The following is a 16,974-nucleotide window of genomic DNA, read 5'->3' as shown; positions in this document are numbered from 1 at the left end:
CCGTATAGGAGCCTTCCGGGAGCAATGGCAAGAGGAATCCCAGGACAAAAGAAGCAGATGCGGATCCGAATCCGTACTCTCACTTTGCTTCCCTTCCCAGCTGTTAGGGCAGTAACGGTTAGGAGAGCCCTTGAGGAGCAAGAGGAGCTGGGAAGGGGAGGGGCCAGAGCAGAAGACTGACAGCGGCCGAGGGGGCAAGGCCCGAACTGGGAAAGACCCCGGCCCCAGTTCCTACAAACAGACACTCACTGTATCTAAGCTAGCTCCAGGCACATTAACTTTCTCAGGGTCACGCCTATGCTACCCAGAATCTACCTACCCCACTTCTACTTCCCCCAAAATCCAGTAAGAGAACATTCTCAATCACTAGAAGCTCAAAATCAGTGGTAGTGAGGGATGAAGAATGCTAAAAATATTTAAACATTTTAGAGTCCCATCTCTGTGCTAAAATCTAGATTTGAGTGTTTAGTTACTTAGTATCTCCACTTGGTTATCTGATAAGTTATCATCTTCGGGTTTCCTTGTTACCCACCTTCACCCACCCCAAGTCTAATTCTTCAACTAATTGTTGGCTACAACTTTAAAACATACCCAGAATCTGGCCATTTCTTGAGCTAGAACACTTGATCTAAACTATTATGGATTATATTCCCTGGCTGTCTAACTAGTCTCGCTGCAGTTTGAACTTTTTCAGAACTGAGGGTGACCTTTTTCCAACATTGGAAGATCATGTCACTCCTCTGCTCAGAATTCACTATGCTATATCATCATTCCCTCAGATAAAAAAAGTCAAAGTTCTATCACTGTAAAAGTTGTTCTCTGATCAATTGCCTAAGCCCTACTGTCTCTCAGTCGCACTACTTAACTGCAGGGCTTTGGTTTCACTGTTGCTTCCACCTCAGTCTACCCACATCTCTGCTTAGGTCTGAATAAGGATACAGTGTCTGACTCTGTAACAAATTAACTCAAATTTAAATAGAACACCCATTTTGGTATCTTCTTTTTTTTTTTTTTTCCAGTTTATTTATTTAGGTTTTGGGGCCACACCTAGCTGCGCTCAGAAATTGCTCCTGGCAGGCTGGGAGACCATATGGGTTGCAGGGAATCAAACCCGGTTTGTCCTGGGTCGGTCGCATGCAAGGCTAATGCCTTACTGCTGTGCTATCTCTCTGGTCCCCCATTTTAGTATCTTAACCAGATTTAGTTTACTTTGAATTCTATTGAGGATATTATAAACCTGATATTAAGATATTGGCTGAGCTGAATGGTTTTTGGGTCACACCCGGCAGCACTCAGTCATTATTCCTGGCTCTACACTCAGAAATCGCTCCTGGCAGGCTCAGGGACCATATGGGATGCCAGGATTCCAACCACTGTCCTTCTACAGGCAAGGCAAATGCCCTACCTCAATGCTATCTCTTCGGCTCCTAATTTTTATCTAGAAGCTGGGAGGTGGGGTGGGGTAGTTCATTCTTGTTGGCAGGATTCCTTAGAGTTGTAGGACAGAAGTCTCTTATTTCCCTTCTTGACATTGGTGAAGGGTCATATTGAAGTGATTCCTAGAGGCAAACTAGGTCCTTGATGTATTATTCTTTCATCTTCAACAAGCAACTTTCTCAAACAGATTTCATTCAAAAGGGTTTCATTCTTCAAAGATTTCTGGTATTCTGTTCTACAAACAGAAGACTCCCTGCTTTTCAAGTTTATGTGGTCAGCTAAAGCCCACTCACAAAGATAATATAGCTCCTATCCACAGTCCCAGGGATTGTGTAGAAGTAGAAAATAATGGCACACTCTTAAATTCAGCCAACATATGCTGCTAGAAAAACAAGAAACAAAACACAATGGTTTAAACATGACAGAATTATGGGAACTGGGATCCGTGATTGCACAGTGGTAGGGCATTTGCCTTACACACTGCTAATTGAGGATGGCCTGGATTCGATTCCTGGCATCACATATGGTTCCCTGAGCCTACCAGGAGCGATTTCTGAGCAGAGCCAGGAGTAACCCCTGAGCACTGCCGGGTGTGGTCCAATTCCCCAAAAGTGTGGGTACCATTCTGCAGTAGACAGAGAACAAGCCTTGCATGTGGAAGACTGTTTAATCCCCAGCAACACAAAAAAGAGAGAAACGAAATATAAAGAGGGAGAAAGAGAGGAGGAAAGGACAGGGAAAAAAAGGGGAGAAGAGTCCAGAGATCTCAAAAAGCTGAATGCATGCAATCCAGGAATGCTGCATACTCACTTGAACACTGCAGGAAGCCAACACCTGAAAACAAAGCAAGGAGTTGCCATTGAGCACTACCAGGAGAGCCTGCCCTCAAAGAAACTTATGTTTTCTCCACATTTTTTGTCATGTATAAGTACCCCGTGGTCAAATGGCAGTCCTTTAGTTATTTTGTCCCTCAAGGAAGTGTCTTTGTCTTCAAGACAAAAGAATTCAAAATGCTAGGTTCTATCCTGACTAGTAAAATTAGGTAAAGAGGAAGATAAAGGTACCTCAACGTTTTTAATTTTAAGGGAAGCATGCCCAGCTGTGTCAAAGGTCAGAGCCAGCCAAAGAGGAGGGGAGAGGTACGAGGTACTAGAAAATGAACTCAGGTCCTCATACATGCAAGGTATTTGCTCTTATGTCTCATCCTCAGCCCCTCCCTTATTTACACTGTGTGAGGACAACAGCACACCAAAATCTTATGGACATTTTCTACCTTTAAGGAAAGCCGCAAAATCTAATCTATAATCTATGAGCATGTGACCAGATATTCTATTAGAAAAGAAAACAGAAAAAAGGGGAGGCAAGAGTGGTGACGCAAGGGGTAAGACATCTGCCTTGCCCATGCTAGTCTAGTCGGTTCGGTCCTCCAATGTCCTATATGGTCCCCCAAGCCAGGAGCGATTTCTGAGTGCATAGAAAGAAGTAACCCCGGAGTGTCACTGGGTGTGCCCCCCCCAAATAAAAACAAAATGAAAAAAGGGACATGGGGTCACTTTTTTCCCTTTCTTTTTGCCACAGCCAGGGTGTGAGTAGGGATTATCTATAGTGCAGGGATTAAATTTGGGTTGCTATTTGGTTCTTTCTCTCCCAACAAGATCAAGATATACTTGAATGAATGGCTCAGAAAGGATAGAAATAATTGTCAAGGAATTGAGATCAAATTCTAAGTGTCCATATAAAGTCAAGAAGTAAAAAGAAAAGCCTAGTGTTAACTTTTCAGAATAATGGAGTAGAGCAGAATTTACTAAAAACAAACAAAAAAACCCAAAACAACACACATTACTTTCCTCAACAGAATAGCCTCAAAGGAATGGATTTTACAAAGGAGCAAGCAGTTAAATTCTGAAGTCACATCATGCCTGTTCAAAGTACTTGCATAAAGGGATAGAACTTTGACAGTTTAGTCCTATATTTGAAACATCACTTTGCTCTTTTTATAAGATTTGAGACTTCAGTCACTATGGAAGATGGATAAAATTAAAGATTTTTCTCCTAAGTATTGGGTATACATATATAAGTAAAAGATGAAAAAACCACTTCTTTTAGTAGGCAACTACAACAAGTTGGGTTTCTGGAATTCTTCATCAGCTGAGTAGTAACATCTAGTGGTTGAATTTCTTTAAAGAATTCATTTTAGGGACCAGAGCAATAGCATAGCAGTAGGGCATTTGCCTCCCATGTGGCCAACCCCATGATTTCTGGCATCCCATATGGTCTTCCCCCCAGCCTGCTAGCAGTGACTTCTGAGCAAAAAGCCAGGAGTAACCCCTGAGCACCACTGGGTTTGCCCCCCCACAAAAAAAAATTCATTTTAGGGGTTGGAGATATAATATAGCAGGTAGGGCACTTGCTTTGTATGACGTGAACCTGATTTCAATATCAAGCATCCCTTGAGCACACCCTGAATAATTTCCAAGCACAGAACCAGAAGTAACCCTTGAGCATTGCAGGAAGTGCCCCCAAACAAAACCAAAACATTTTGTTGGGATTGGATCATATCAAGCAATGCTTGGGTGACGCATACAATGCTGGAAATTAAATCTGTTAAGCCACATATGAGGCAAATGCTATAACTCCTGTATTATTTCTTTGGCCCCTCTCATAGTATTTTTTTTCTTTTGTAAGACTGTATTTTAAAACATGAAATATGCTAACACCAGAACCCATACAATAGGTGCTCAGTATTTGTTATTTGGGAGAGAGTCTGGTATAGTGACAAAACATAAAACATGACAAAACAGAGGTAGATCAGCAGTAGCACTTGCATGTGCATGGCTTCTATTCCTGACAATGCAACCCCCTCCCCAAATAAACAACACCCCAAACGATCATTTTATTATAAGCTGTATTTTAATACAAAATTTTCTGATCTGTTAAAAAGAAAACTCTTGCTTGTGTATGCGAATGTAGAAGTTATTGTGAGAGCCAATGTTTAAAAGCTTCCATTTCCTCTATTAAAAATATGGGGCCACCTGAAAGGGAATAGTTGAAGAGGGAGGCAGAAGATTAATGAGAATAGTGAAGGGATAAAATAGCTAATATGAGGGTATAGACCAGGAATCCATGAAAGATAGCTTGTTGGTAGCAAAGCCTTGTTGAGTTTAGAGACCGTTTTCAGTGGCATTCATTACACGGCTTTCCTTTTCTCTAGCAGTTTAAAAAAAAGACAGACAGACAGACAGACAGACACACACACACACAGGTAAATTGATTAAAGGGTACAGAAGAGTAGTAAGAACATAAAGTGATGATGTAATACACCACTTAGTCTGTTATAAATGGGGATGGGGAGATGTCTCAAAAGGATAATGTGAATACTTTACGTGTAAGAGCCCCGATTCAATCCCACACACATGGCCCCTCCATCCCTCCAGAAGCAAGCCTAGAGTACCACCAAAGCTCTACCAGGTGTGACCCTTTACACCCTGAAAACTAGACTACTACAAACAAGTAAATTGCACAGGAGGTTCTAAGGAAAGTACAGAAGAGAGGCTGGTACTAGAAACTAGTTATAAATACATTGGGATGAGCTGGAGCACAGTGGGTAGGGCATTTGCTTTGCTCGTGTTCAACTCAGGTTCAATCCCAATACCCTATCCTTGATGGTGAACCTATGACACTTGTGCCAGCAGCGGCACAAGAAGACCTTGTAGCTAACACTCGAGAAGGTCTGCAATCAAGATATGCAGTGTTAGGCGGGAGGCGAGTGTGCTGGTATCTGCTTTGCAGCTCACCTGGCAACAGGGCCAGACTGGACATTGGGAGGACCAGGCAATGCGCGGCAGTTTGGGAACTCGGGCTCAAAAAGGTTAGCCATCACTGCCCTATAAGGTCCCCCAAGCACTGCCAGGAATGACACCTGAGCACAGAGCCAGGTCCTGAGCACTGCCAGATGTGGCCCCAAACAAACAAACAAACAAACAAAATAAATAAATAAATAAATAAATAAATAAATAAATAAAGGGGATCATATGGGGTAGAAGGTGGAAAAGCTGATGTCAAAGTACAGATATATAATATCTGAGGTATTGTTAAAGTCACAAATATATTATTCTTTTTTCCAAAAAAATACTACCTAACGTTCCCATTGGTTTTGCCCCTTCAAATTATCTCCCATAGTTTCTCCCCTCTGAATGACTGTGAAACAACACAAACCTCATTTTTATTTTTTGCGATGCCCTGAATTGAAGTTGAGCTTCCCACAGCAAAACAGGATCTCACCTGAGTAGAGTTACACTCCCAGGTCTCCTATTTTTAAGGATTTTAACTGTTCATCCTGAGAAGATAGAAAATAGTAACAAGTGGGAGCAATGGTTGAAGTTCCAGAGCAACCTTTTTAATCTTGTATTAGGGCTACTGATTCTCCAAGATATAGTGCTTATCAACTGTACATTTTCTACAACTATTGTCCTATGTTATCTCCTCCTTCTCAGACAACGTGGCAAAATACATTCTTGAGGGCCCGGAGAGATAGCACAGTGGCGTTTGCCTTGCAAACAGCCGGTCCAGGACCAAAGGTGGTTGGTTCGAATCCCGGTGTCCCATATGGCCCCCTGTGCCTGCCAGGAGCTATTTCTGAGCAGACAGCCAGGATTAACTCCTGAGCATCGGCCGGGTGTGCCCCCCCCCAAAAAAAAAAAAAAAACATTCTTGAAAAACACAGTCCAGGGGCTGGCGCGGTGGCGCTAGAGGTAAGGTGTCTGCCTTGCCAGCACTAGCCTAGAACGGACAGCGTTCGATTCCCCGGCGTCCCATATTGTCCCCCTAGCCAGGAGTGACTTCTGAGTGCATAGCCAGGAGTAACCCCTGAGTGTTACCGGATGTGGCCCAAAACCAAAAAAAAAAAAAAAAGAAAAAAAAGAAAAAAAAGAAAAAAAAAGAAAAACACAGTCCAGGGGCCGGAGAGATAGCACAGTGGTAGGAAGTTTGCCTTGCATCAGCCAACTCAGAACGGGCAGTGGTTCGAATCCCGGGATCCCATATGATCCTCTGAGCCTGCCAGGAGCGATTTCTGAGCAGGGCCAGGAGTAACCCCTAAGTGCAGCCAGATGTCAACCAAAAAGACACCCCCCCCCCGAAAATAACACAATCCACAATATTTATGAACGAATGCATAACTGGCTCATAAGTGAGTCATGTAAAGAAAGACTCAAATGGGGCCGGGAAGGTGGCGCTAGAGGTAAGGTGTCTGCCTTACAAGCGCTAGCCAAGGAACGGACCGAGGTTCGATCCCCCGGCGTCCCATATGGTCCCCCCAAGCCAAGGGCGATTTCTGAGCACATAGCCAGGAATAACCCCTGAGCGTCAAACGGGTGTGGCCCAAAAACCAAAAAAAAAAAAAAAAAAAAAAAAGAAAGACTCAAATGCAAAATGAAGCTCCCATTTTCTTTGTCATCTGAACAAAAACAACTTCCAGTGGTATCATCAACTGTACCCACATCTGGTTTTAAACCAGAAATGCTTTTTATACAGAAGGTGATTTCTCAATTTTCAAGTCTGAAGGATACTATAATGCACATTGAGTGGCAAAACGAAGGATGTCACCGAGGTGGAAAGTGCTTCCCTAACCCAAATATAAACCAAGCAGTACAATCATTTATTGGCTCCAGATAAAGGAGCAACAACTGTTACCCAGCTTTTAAGCAACCGCTCAATTAAGGCGGCAGCAATCAGCCAGAAGTCTTTCAAGTTAGAGATCCAGACAATGGCTCCAGCCATGAGCTTGGGGAGGGTCAGCTGCCTGATGGCGACGTTTCCGGCTGTTCAGCAACACCTGGCACAGCGGAGGCGGCCTCATAGTCTGCAATGCGACGCTGCACCAGGGCAGGCATGAGCTGCACGTAAGCAGCCATAAGGCGGTGATTGGAATGGATCAGCTTCCCGGCACAACTGTGCAGACAGGCCTCCTAGAGGGAAGACAGGGTGAAGGATAGAAGCCATAAGAATGGTTCCTAGAGGGAAGACAGGGTGGAAGGGCAGAAGCCATAGGAATGGCTCCTAGAGGGAAGACAGGTGGAAAGATAGAAACCATAAGAATGGTTCCTAGAGGGAATGCAGGGTAAGGTGGAAGGATAGAAGCCATAGGAATAGTTCCTAGAGGGAAGACAGGGTGGAAGGGCAAAAGCCGTAGGAATGGTTCCTAGAGGGAAGACAGGGTAAGGTGGAAGGATAGAAGCCATAGGAATGATTTCTAGAGGGAAGACAGGATGAAGGATAGAAGCCATAAGAATGGTTCCTAGAGAGAAGACAGGGTGGAAGGGCAGAAGCCATAGGAATGGCTCCTAGAGGGAAGACAGGTGGAAGGATAGAAACCATAAGAATGGTTCCTAGAGGGAATGTAGGGTAAGGTGGAAGGATAGAAGCCATAGGAATAGTTCCTAGAGGGAAGACAGGGTGGAAGGGCAAAGTCGTAGGAATGGTTCCTAGAGGGAAGACAGGGTAAGGTGGAAGGATAGAAGCCATAGGAATAGTTCCTAGAGGGAAGACAGGGTAGAAGAATAGAAGCCATAAGAATGGTTGGTTCCTAGAGGGAAGACAGGGTGGAAGGGCAGAAGTCATAGGAATGGTTCTTTTCGTCTTAGCCCCAGTGTCAGGAATGTATGTATGTATGTATGTATGTATGTATGTATGTATGTATGTATGTATGTATGTATGTATGTATGTAGAGCGGCAAAGGGAGCAGGAGGGAGAATGGGGAGAGGCCTAGGGTCAACCCTACCCAATGGCCCACCTCCTCGGCATCCAGAGCTCGGTGGTGCAAGCTGGGCACGCAGCGCTGGAAGCAGAGCTCCGTCATCCGGTTGTAGACCAGCAGGAAGTCCCGCAACTAGAAGAAAAGAGGACCAAGGACTTTCTTTGCAAGAGGGGCCACACCTCTAGGGCATGCGCGCCACTGACAGTTTTTCAAAAGGGGTCCAGCACCCCAGCTTGGTGGCCCCCAACCCTCCGAACCCTAATTTCTTTGAGGATCCCACTCCGGCAGCGAGTGCGGAGACCAGCTCAATGTCAGACCCTAAGGCGACATTGTTCACTCACATTTCTCAGCTGCTGCTGCTGCTGCTCCATCACGCCGGCGGTGCGGCTACGTCACTTCCGTTCGCGCGTCGCGGGAACGCCCCGGAAGTAATCGCTTCCGGTTCTCTGGGGACCGAGGGGTCGCTTCAAAGTTCGCCCTCCCCCCCGTAGTGTACGTCACTTCCGCCCTTCCTCTCTGCTACGTGGCCGGCTTCTTCTGCCCGGGAGTAGACGTCACTTCCGCCGAATCCCTGACCTGCTGCTAGGATCGCGACGGGAACTGGAGCCCGAGGTCCCCGCGCAGCCCGGGCCTGGCGCCCTGAGGGGGAGAGCTGCCCGGCCCGAGGTGAGAGGGACCTACTGGGGTGGGGAAAAGTTGAATGCACGAACCTATTCCGAAGGCCAAACGCCTCTGAGCCCAGGGGAAGGATGAGGACACACCTGATGCCCAGGTGTATAGGGGGGAGGGGCCGGGCTCTTACCTGGGGCGACACCACTGACTGGGGAAGGGATCGCCCACGTCCTGGGAAAAAAGGGAATTTTCCCAGGGACCGGGAACACACACCAGCTGATTCAATTAAGGCCTGGTGGGGAGGGCCTGAGGAAGAGGAGGTGCATGGGATGGAAGAGGGGGAGACCACCTGAAGGACAGGGGAAGAAGCCCTAAAGGAGAGTGAAAAGGCCAAGCAATGGAGAACAATGCTGTATGGGCGGTAGGCACCTGAGTTCTGGGAACGGAGCATCTCCTGAGGGGCAGGGTGGTGGGTGGCCACCTGCATGGGCATGAGTGCCAAGAGAGTACAGACTTTCTTGTTCCTCTTCTCTGCTATTTCTTTCTTTTTTTATTGCCTCATAAAAGTGCATGACCTGTAGTGATCCAATATGCCTGTGGAATAGTGGAATGCATGATTGATCACTGGAGTTTTGGGGAGGGAGCAAGAAGACACCTGGGACCTGGATGTGCATGGGTGAAAATAAGCATTTCGGAGGCAAGATGTAGGTGTTACCTGAGGAAGGGACTTGCAGCTGAACCCCAGAATGCTTAAGTCTTGGGGCAACTTTTAAGCCTCCAAAATAACAGGGGAGATCTTTCGCTTTTAAAGTACTGGTCAATTTCCAGAACTCTTTTTTTTGTTGGGCTTTGCAGGGCGCTGGGGTGGAGACCTTGACTCCAGTCCCTTCCCTAGCCATGACGGACGGGATCCTAGGGAAGGCAGCCACAATGGAGATCCCCATCCATGGGAACGGCGAAGCTGGGCAACTTCCTGAGGATGATGGGCTGGAGCAGGTGCTTCTGTTTGGTTCTTTTTCCACATTGTTTCAATGTAGAAACCCCAAGTTATAGCATATAAGTAGTGTATAAGTGTATAAGACTACTGCCCCTTGGGGGCCGGGCGGTGGCGCTGGAGGTAAGGTGCCTGCCTTGCCTGCGCTAGCCTAGGACGGACCGCGGTTCGATCCCCCGGCGTCCCATATGGTCCCCCAAGAAGCCAGGAGCAACTTCTGAGCGCATAGCCAGGAGTAACCCCTGAGCGTCACAGGGTGTGGCCCAAAAACCAAAAAAAAAAAAAAAAAAAAAAAAAAAAAAAAAAAGACTACTGCCCCAGTAGTCTTCCCCTAATTTACCTAATTCCTTTCCATCTTTTTTATAAATCTTTATTTTGATTTCGTGCAGACTTCCCCTGTGTGCTGTCTTTGTGATGCTCAATCTAAGCTTATTCTCACCCCTCAAATGCTAATCCCTGTGTTCCTGAAGCCCCCCCTCTTTGGCCTATAGGACCTCCAGCAGGTGATGGTGTCAGGACCCAACCTCAATGAAACCAGCATTGTGTCTGGTGGCTATGGGGGCTCTGGAGACGGACTTATCCCTACAGGTATGAACAATCAGAACAGAACAGGAATCTGAATGGAGAGTGGGAAAGGGATGGGTTTGGTGCATGGGGGAGTCAATAGGATTTGCCTAAGAAAGCTTGAAATGCATTTAAAAATCTTGGGAACTTTGCATATGTGACTCCTAAAGACTTTCCAAGGCCAATTGTAGAGTATATCCCTCAGTTCCCTCTTGTCAGTTAGCTTCTGAGATCTGGAACTATGTGGCTTCTTAGAGTTTTAAACCCTAATGTGGTATTTCCTGAAGGGGGGCGGGGGTAGAGGTGCTAGAACAACTCAGGGATGGTACAATTGGAGGAGAAAGTTACCAGAATCTCACACTATCTAGAATTCCAAACGGAATTGTTAGCCAGGTTTCCTGTCATTCTTCCCAGCAAGCTTGATCTACTTTTCACCCTCCTCCCCCAAATACACATCCCTGTATACCCTCACTTTTCATATTTCCTCCTGTTTCTTTCGCCTATTTTTTCTTTCCCTATTCCTGACTTTCCAACTCTCACTACTTCAGGAGGTAGCCTTATGTATACTAGGATTTCAGTCTCAGAGCACAAAGTTTATGAATGCCTTCTAGTGAGTGAAAAGATCCAGTTGTATCTAGTTTGTACCCCTTCAGGAAAGTCACTTTAATTTAATTTGCTGGAAGGGAAGTAGAGCTACAGAGCTGCCTGGCTGTATCTGAGAGAAGCCAGTGTCAGAGAATTTGGTTCTTTAGGATCTGGCCGCCATCCATCTCACAGTGCCACTCCTGCTGGCCCCGGAGATGAGGTGGCTCGGGGCATCGCTGGAGAGAAGTTTGACATCGTCAAGAAATGGGGCATCAATACATACAAGGTGAGATATAAGCACTTCTCCCTTCCTCACTCTTCCCTAACCCACCCAGAGCCTTTCCCCTTTCTCTCAGATTCTGATATTCCCATATATGATTAAGATTAGTATGCTTGAGAATACTTGGTAGATACCTATTGGGGTAGCAGGGTACTAGAGTCTCTGATCTATTCACTCATTTCTCAATCAGTGCACAAAGCAGTTGTTATCAGAGCGATTTGGCCGAGGCTCCCGGACTGTGGATCTGGAGCTAGAGCTGCAAATCGAGTTGCTGCGTGAGACGAAGCGCAAGTATGAAAGCGTCCTGCAACTGGGCCGGGCACTGACAGCCCACCTCTACAGTCTGCTACAGACACAGCATGCACTAGGTGATGCCTTTGCTGATCTCAGCCAGAAGTCCCCAGAGCTTCAGGTGCCTCAACCTGGCAAAAGAGGGTGGGGGGACTGGGCCCGGGCCCTCCCAGGCAGTCACTCCTCAGCCTCCCTCCCTCCCTCCTGCAGCCCAGAGGGAGAACCCCTCCAGGGTGGGCCCAGCTTTGCCCCCAGCATCACTTACCTGTGGAGGCAGCCTAAGGGTTTGTACAGAGGTCCAAAAGTTTGGAGGGGGTGTGTGGGTGGGGAGCACTAGGTGCCTCACAAGTAACTTCTCTCTGCATTGGCAAGAATGCCTTAGGTGCTCAGCCTAATATGAGTCCTTTCTTTGCCTGCTGCACTAGCCTATCCTGTTTTAGTCCTGCAAACTTACCTGAGAACCCCCAACCTCAATTCCTATCCTAGGCCTTCTCATTGACCCCACTAACTTTCTGGCGAAGAGAACCTTGTTAGAGGCAGTTCTTGGTGGATCTGATTTTGATGGCTGGGCGGAGAGGGATGAAGAGCCCCAGAGTCATCCAAGTAAGGACTTTTACTCAAAGTCTCACCCTGCCTTCTCTCAGGAGGAATTTGGCTACAATGCAGAGACACAGAAGCTGCTTTGCAAGAATGGAGAGACCTTGCTAGGAGCTGTGAACTTCTTTGTCTCTAGTATCAACACTTTAGTCACCAAGACTATGGAAGACACGCTCATGACTGTCAAACAGTATGAGGCAGCCAGGTGTGGGCATTGTCAGGCTTTGGGAGTTGGCTGGCTTGGGTGGCATTTTGAGCTCTAGGGGCATAAAAATTTAGGAAGGAAGGAAAGTGTGAAGCACAAAGAGATGGGAGACCAGCCTGTATCACCCCCTCCCCAGGCTGGAATATGATGCGTACCGAACAGACTTAGAGGAGCTGAGCCTAGGCCCCCGGGATGCAGGGACGCGCGGTCGACTTGAAAGTGCCCAGGCCACTTTCCAGGCTCATCGGGACAAGTATGAGAAGCTGCGAGGAGATGTGGCCATCAAGCTCAAGTTCCTGGAAGAAAACAAGGTGCTAACCCCAACCCTTCCACCCCAAACTACCCTCCCATTTATAATCCTCATCTTACTCTAGTTTCTTTCCATTACTGATAGAAATGCTAATTAGCTAAGGAATAGACTCCAGTGCCAGCCCCCTAAACCCCTGGACCTTTCCATTCCTAGACCCACTTCTGAGCCCCTCTCTTTTCTTTGGGAGAAAGACTGCGAATTCTAGGACATAATTAGAGAAAATTGCCCCCTCTGACCTTGAGTACCAAAACTCCACACCAGCAAATCAGATCAGGTTTCTGCCATTAAAATGACCTCTTTTCCTTTGTTTCACTTGGTGTGGAGTTTAGCCCCTACCACAAAAACAGTCAAAGCGGTTCCATATGTCTTGGTCTGGCTCAGGCTCAGGCTCATAGCCCTTCAAAGAAGGGCATGAGTCCAGCTTCAGCTGAATCTGCTGAACCCCCAGATCAAGGTGATGCACAAGCAGCTGCTGCTCTTCCACAACGCTGTGTCCGCCTACTTCGCTGGAAACCAGAAACAACTGGAGCAGACCCTACAGCAATTCAACATCAAGCTGCGGCCTCCAGGAGCCGAGAAGCCCTCCTGGCTAGAGGAGCAGTGAGCAGCTCCCAGCCCAACCTGGCTATCAAGAAGGACACTGGGAAGGACAGTCCTAGGGTGGGGGAGGTGGGATATAGGACATCCCTTGCCACCTGCCCTCAGGCTTAGCCTCCCCTTCTCTGTCTGGGACCTGCTACTAGTTTTGCCCACATGTTGTGGGTAGGGAGGGGACTTGCAGGTTCAACAGCTGCTGCCCAGTTCTTTTATCTTCCTGGCCACTGGGCTTCATTCCCGGATCTTTTCCTTCCACTCCACAGCCAGAGGCTATGATGAAACCACTCCCTGGCCAATGGCACTACTCCTCAGGTGTATCTCCAACTCCTGGGGTGAGACCACTCCCTGACCAATGGCAGAACCTCTAAAGACTCTTGTCAGCCAATGGCAGCTCCACGTGGGCTCTGCTGAGCCAATGATGTTGCCTCCAGTTCCCTTTGTCCCTCCTCTATGCGAGCCCATAGCAGAGAACAGGACTGGGACCAAATGGGGTAGGGATAATGGGGGAGCCCCATTTCTTGCCCTGCATCATGAGTGGGCTACCCCACACTGATCCATCCGGTTTGATTGTGCTTAGAGCCCTGGAAAATGGGGACCTAGCACTAGGAATAAACCTTTCATAAAAGCAGGCCCAGTGAGGTCAATTTGTTGGGGATTTTAGGAGGGTGGACTGGGTAGAAAAATGCTCAGTGTATTGATAAATCAAAATTCTATCAAGTCAGTAGACCTCTGGGGCAAAACAGCTAACATCACAGATTTTAGAAACAACCTGAAGGTGTGTGCTGTTCTCTCCTATTCCCAGTTAGAGCCAGAGCTTTATTTGCCTTTAAGAACAGCACCTATTTAGATATGGTTCTTAAAAAGGCATGGTGCCCAAAGAAGGTTGGGTTTGTGGGCCATGCATTCGTTCATTCACACAGCAAATATTTATTGAGTGCTTTTTGCCAGGCACTGCATTAGACCCTGGGGAAACATCAGTGAGTAAAACACAGTCCCTACTCACAGTGTTTATGGCCTAGTGAGAGATGGAGCGGTGAGCAGCTCTGAGTAACCAGGCAACTACAAACAGGGATAAGTACTGGGAATCACTAGTACAGGGAGCTTTGGGAGCACAGAGGAGGGATCTCTAGCTTAAGAGTGAGATGGAGGGGGGGGGAATGCCAATCTGAAAGCTGAGATCTAGGGTGGGTAGACTGTCAGGGTAGGAGGAAGAGTATCCTGAGTAGAAAGGCCAAGGATGGAGTTTCTGAGTAGCAACTGGGAGAAATTTAGACTGACAGGTACGTAAAGTGGAAATGGGAGTGATTAGGAGGAAGACTATAGGATAAGGTGGTAAGAGGTTATACAGACTTCAGTCTCCCTTTAATGGGTACTCAAGTAACTTTGGGATCTAAAATGCCAAGAGTAAGTATGAAACCTGAAGCTCATTCACAAACAGCAGATACTAAAAATTTATCAGGGTACCAGAAATGTTTGGGTTTTTTTTGTTTGTTTTTTTGTTTTTGGGCCACACCCGGTAACGCTCAGGGGTTACTCCTGGCTATGTGCTCAGAAGTTGCTCCTGGCTTGGGGGACCATATGGGACACCGGGGGATCGAACCGAGGTCCGTCCAAGGCTAGCGCAGGCAAGGCAGGCACCTTACCTTTAGCGCCACCGCCCGGCCCCAGGGTACCAGAAATGACTGGGTGAAAGACTGAGGCAGTTCTCAGGACTCCTGCTATATCCGTGTTTTGAGCCCAAATTTGAGCCAGGTATGAGGCAAGCACTCATCAACAGCACTATGATTTAGTCAGTGTCCTGGTACCTGTCATCAACTTTATGCTTTTTGACCAGGATAGCTTCAGAATCAACCTTTTTTTTTTTTTTTTTTTGGTTTTTGGGCCACATCCGGTGGCGCTCAGGGGTTACTCCTGGCTATGCGCTCAGAAGTCTCTCCTGGCTTGGGGTCCATATGGGACGCCTGGGGATCGAACCGTGGTCCATCCAAGGCTAGCGCAGGCAAGGCAGGCACCTTACCTCTAGCGCCACCGCCCGGCCCCCAGAATCAACATTCTAACCCTACCTATGTGGAAGGTTTGAGAAATGGGACAAGCCAGTCAGCAGATTTGTATAGCATCTCCATACAACCTAATTTTGCTCTGTCACAGTTACTGCTGCTTCCAGGGTTTGGCTCAGTCTGTAGTCATCTGACAGGAGCTTCATTATTAGATTGGTTCGCATAAGCCCCTTCTCTACATCACTCAAGTTTTCCACAAGAAAAGTATTGGGAGGTAAAGAATTAAAGGGTTGGAGTCTATGTGGGAGAACAGGGTTAAGTCCCTGGCATAAATGATCCCTGAGCACCACTTAAGACCCCACCTCACCAAAAGAATGTACTGAATCTTCAAGTGACTGAAGGCAGGGCACGAAAGGAGAGCTCAGACCCTGGCTACACCACTTTCTAGCTGAAAGATCCTTATTGACATTTGGGGAGTCAGGGCCCTTAGTTCCTTTTCTTGTAAAACATGGCTAATAAAAGGAACCTACCTATTAAGATGATGTGTATTAAATGAAACTATATGCAAAGTGACTGTGTTGGGCATATAAGAAGCTCTCAATCCCTCTCACAGTTTTCTTTTTTTGGGTGGGGTAGTTGGTTTGGGTCACTCCTGGAGGTTCTCAGGATTGATGCCTAGTTCTGTGCTCAAGGATCACTCCTAGGCTCTGGACACTATATGCGGTGACAGGGATCTGGGTTGGTCGTCTCCTGCAAAGCAATCATTTGTTCAAGGGGTGCAAGGTAAGTCTTTATAATATCTGCCCAGTCTTTTTTGTTTTTCCTTTTTGGGCACACCTGGTGATGCTCAGCTCAGGGAGTACTGCTGGGTCTGCCCTAACGAATTACCCCATCAGTGTACAGGAGACCATATGGGATGCCAGACATCAAACAAACTCTGGTCCACTGTGTGCAAGGCAAGCGCGCTACCGGCTGTCCTATCAATCCAGACCCCTTCCATCCTTACTTAACTCTTAAATTTTTACTGTTTTCCACGGGAGCTGTTTTTTTTTTCCACAAAGCTGTGATTCTGAGATTTGCTCCAGATACTGGAGTGAAGAAGGTTACCCTGATGGTCTGGACCATAACATCCTCAGGAGCGAGAGACAGCCAGCACCAAGAATGGAATCAAGAACCGTCACCCCCAAGCCTTTCCACCTGGTCAGCACCTTCTCTCCCAAGCTCAGGAGAACTGCCCTTCCAACTACCCAGAGATCTGTTGCCAAGATTATGTGTATTAAATGAAACTATATGTAAAGTGACTGTGTCTGGCACATAAGAAGCTCTCAATCCCTCTCACCTTTTAATTTTTTTATTTTGTTGATGGGGTAGTTGGTTTGGGTCACTCCTGGAGGTTCTCCGGGTTTATGCCTGGTTCTGCGCTCAAGGATTACTGGTAGGCCCTGGACACTATGGGGTGACAGGGATCTGGGTTGGTCGTCTCCTGCAAAGCAATCATTTGTTCATACATCCCCATCCCCCTTCTCCCTCCCAGTTGAGTAGACACCCCACTAGCATATTCCCAAGCTGGAGCACCCGAAGAAAACCAGGAAGGGCATTTTCCATGGAGCTTGGCTCCTAGGACCATCCCCAAATCTCAGCTGCCCTGCCGCCTTTCTTTCCCGGAGCCCTCCTTCCAGTCTTTGAGACCCTCCTCCGCCGCCGCCCATCCCTGCAGTCGCCATAAACCATAGGCAGCTGGTGGAGGAGAT

At 47.2% G+C, this 16,974-nt stretch overlaps 3 protein-coding genes across 5 annotated transcripts in view; 1 reads left to right on the top strand and 2 right to left on the bottom strand.

The window, feature by feature from the left end:
- DNHD1 (dynein heavy chain domain 1) overlaps positions 1 to 5,314 on the bottom strand; it is a 103,397-nt gene extending 98,083 nt beyond the window's left edge. The window contains exons 1-3 of the mRNA XM_049780636.1: positions 5,232 to 5,314; positions 2,711 to 2,766; positions 2 to 100 (exon numbers count right to left, since the gene is read on the bottom strand). Coding sequence (XP_049636593.1) covers positions 2 to 100; positions 2,711 to 2,766; positions 5,232 to 5,314 — 238 coding nt within the window. The remainder of the gene's footprint in view (position 1; positions 101 to 2,710; positions 2,767 to 5,231) is intronic.
- Positions 5,315 to 6,836: 1,522 nt separating this feature from the next.
- Positions 6,837 to 8,564, bottom strand: TIMM10B (translocase of inner mitochondrial membrane 10B). 2 transcript variants are annotated; one of them, XM_049780482.1, is made up of 3 exons: positions 8,533 to 8,564; positions 8,216 to 8,323; positions 6,837 to 7,403 (listed from the first exon to the last, which is right to left on the bottom strand). In XM_049780482.1, the coding sequence occupies exons 1-3, from the start codon at positions 8,560 to 8,562 to the stop codon at positions 7,230 to 7,232; spliced, it is 312 nt and encodes a 103-aa protein (XP_049636439.1). In that variant the 5' UTR covers positions 8,563 to 8,564; the 3' UTR covers positions 6,837 to 7,229. The 2 variants fall into 2 exon arrangements, with proteins under 2 accessions (XP_049636439.1, XP_049636440.1); XM_049780483.1 differs by having other exon boundaries at positions 8,228 to 8,323.
- A 185-nt stretch (positions 8,565 to 8,749) lies between these two features.
- Positions 8,750 to 13,851, top strand: ARFIP2 (ADP ribosylation factor interacting protein 2). 2 transcript variants are annotated; one of them, XM_049780320.1, is made up of 8 exons: positions 8,750 to 8,857; positions 9,659 to 9,799; positions 10,289 to 10,385; positions 11,114 to 11,232; positions 11,417 to 11,638; positions 12,162 to 12,319; positions 12,456 to 12,630; positions 13,078 to 13,851. In XM_049780320.1, the coding sequence occupies exons 2-8, from the start codon at positions 9,701 to 9,703 to the stop codon at positions 13,231 to 13,233; spliced, it is 1,026 nt and encodes a 341-aa protein (XP_049636277.1). In that variant the 5' UTR covers positions 8,750 to 8,857; positions 9,659 to 9,700; the 3' UTR covers positions 13,234 to 13,851. The 2 variants fall into 2 exon arrangements, with proteins under 2 accessions (XP_049636277.1, XP_049636278.1); XM_049780321.1 differs by lacking the exons at positions 8,750 to 8,857; positions 9,659 to 9,799 and having other exon boundaries at positions 10,326 to 10,390; positions 11,067 to 11,232.
- Positions 13,852 to 16,974: the final 3,123 nt, after the last annotated feature.

This window comes from Suncus etruscus, chromosome 9 (genome assembly GCF_024139225.1).
Source record: "Suncus etruscus isolate mSunEtr1 chromosome 9, mSunEtr1.pri.cur, whole genome shotgun sequence".
Classification (NCBI taxonomy): domain Eukaryota; kingdom Metazoa; phylum Chordata; class Mammalia; order Eulipotyphla; family Soricidae; genus Suncus; species Suncus etruscus.
Note: the sequence above shows the minus strand (reverse complement) of the source record. Positions and strands in the feature narration are given on the sequence as shown.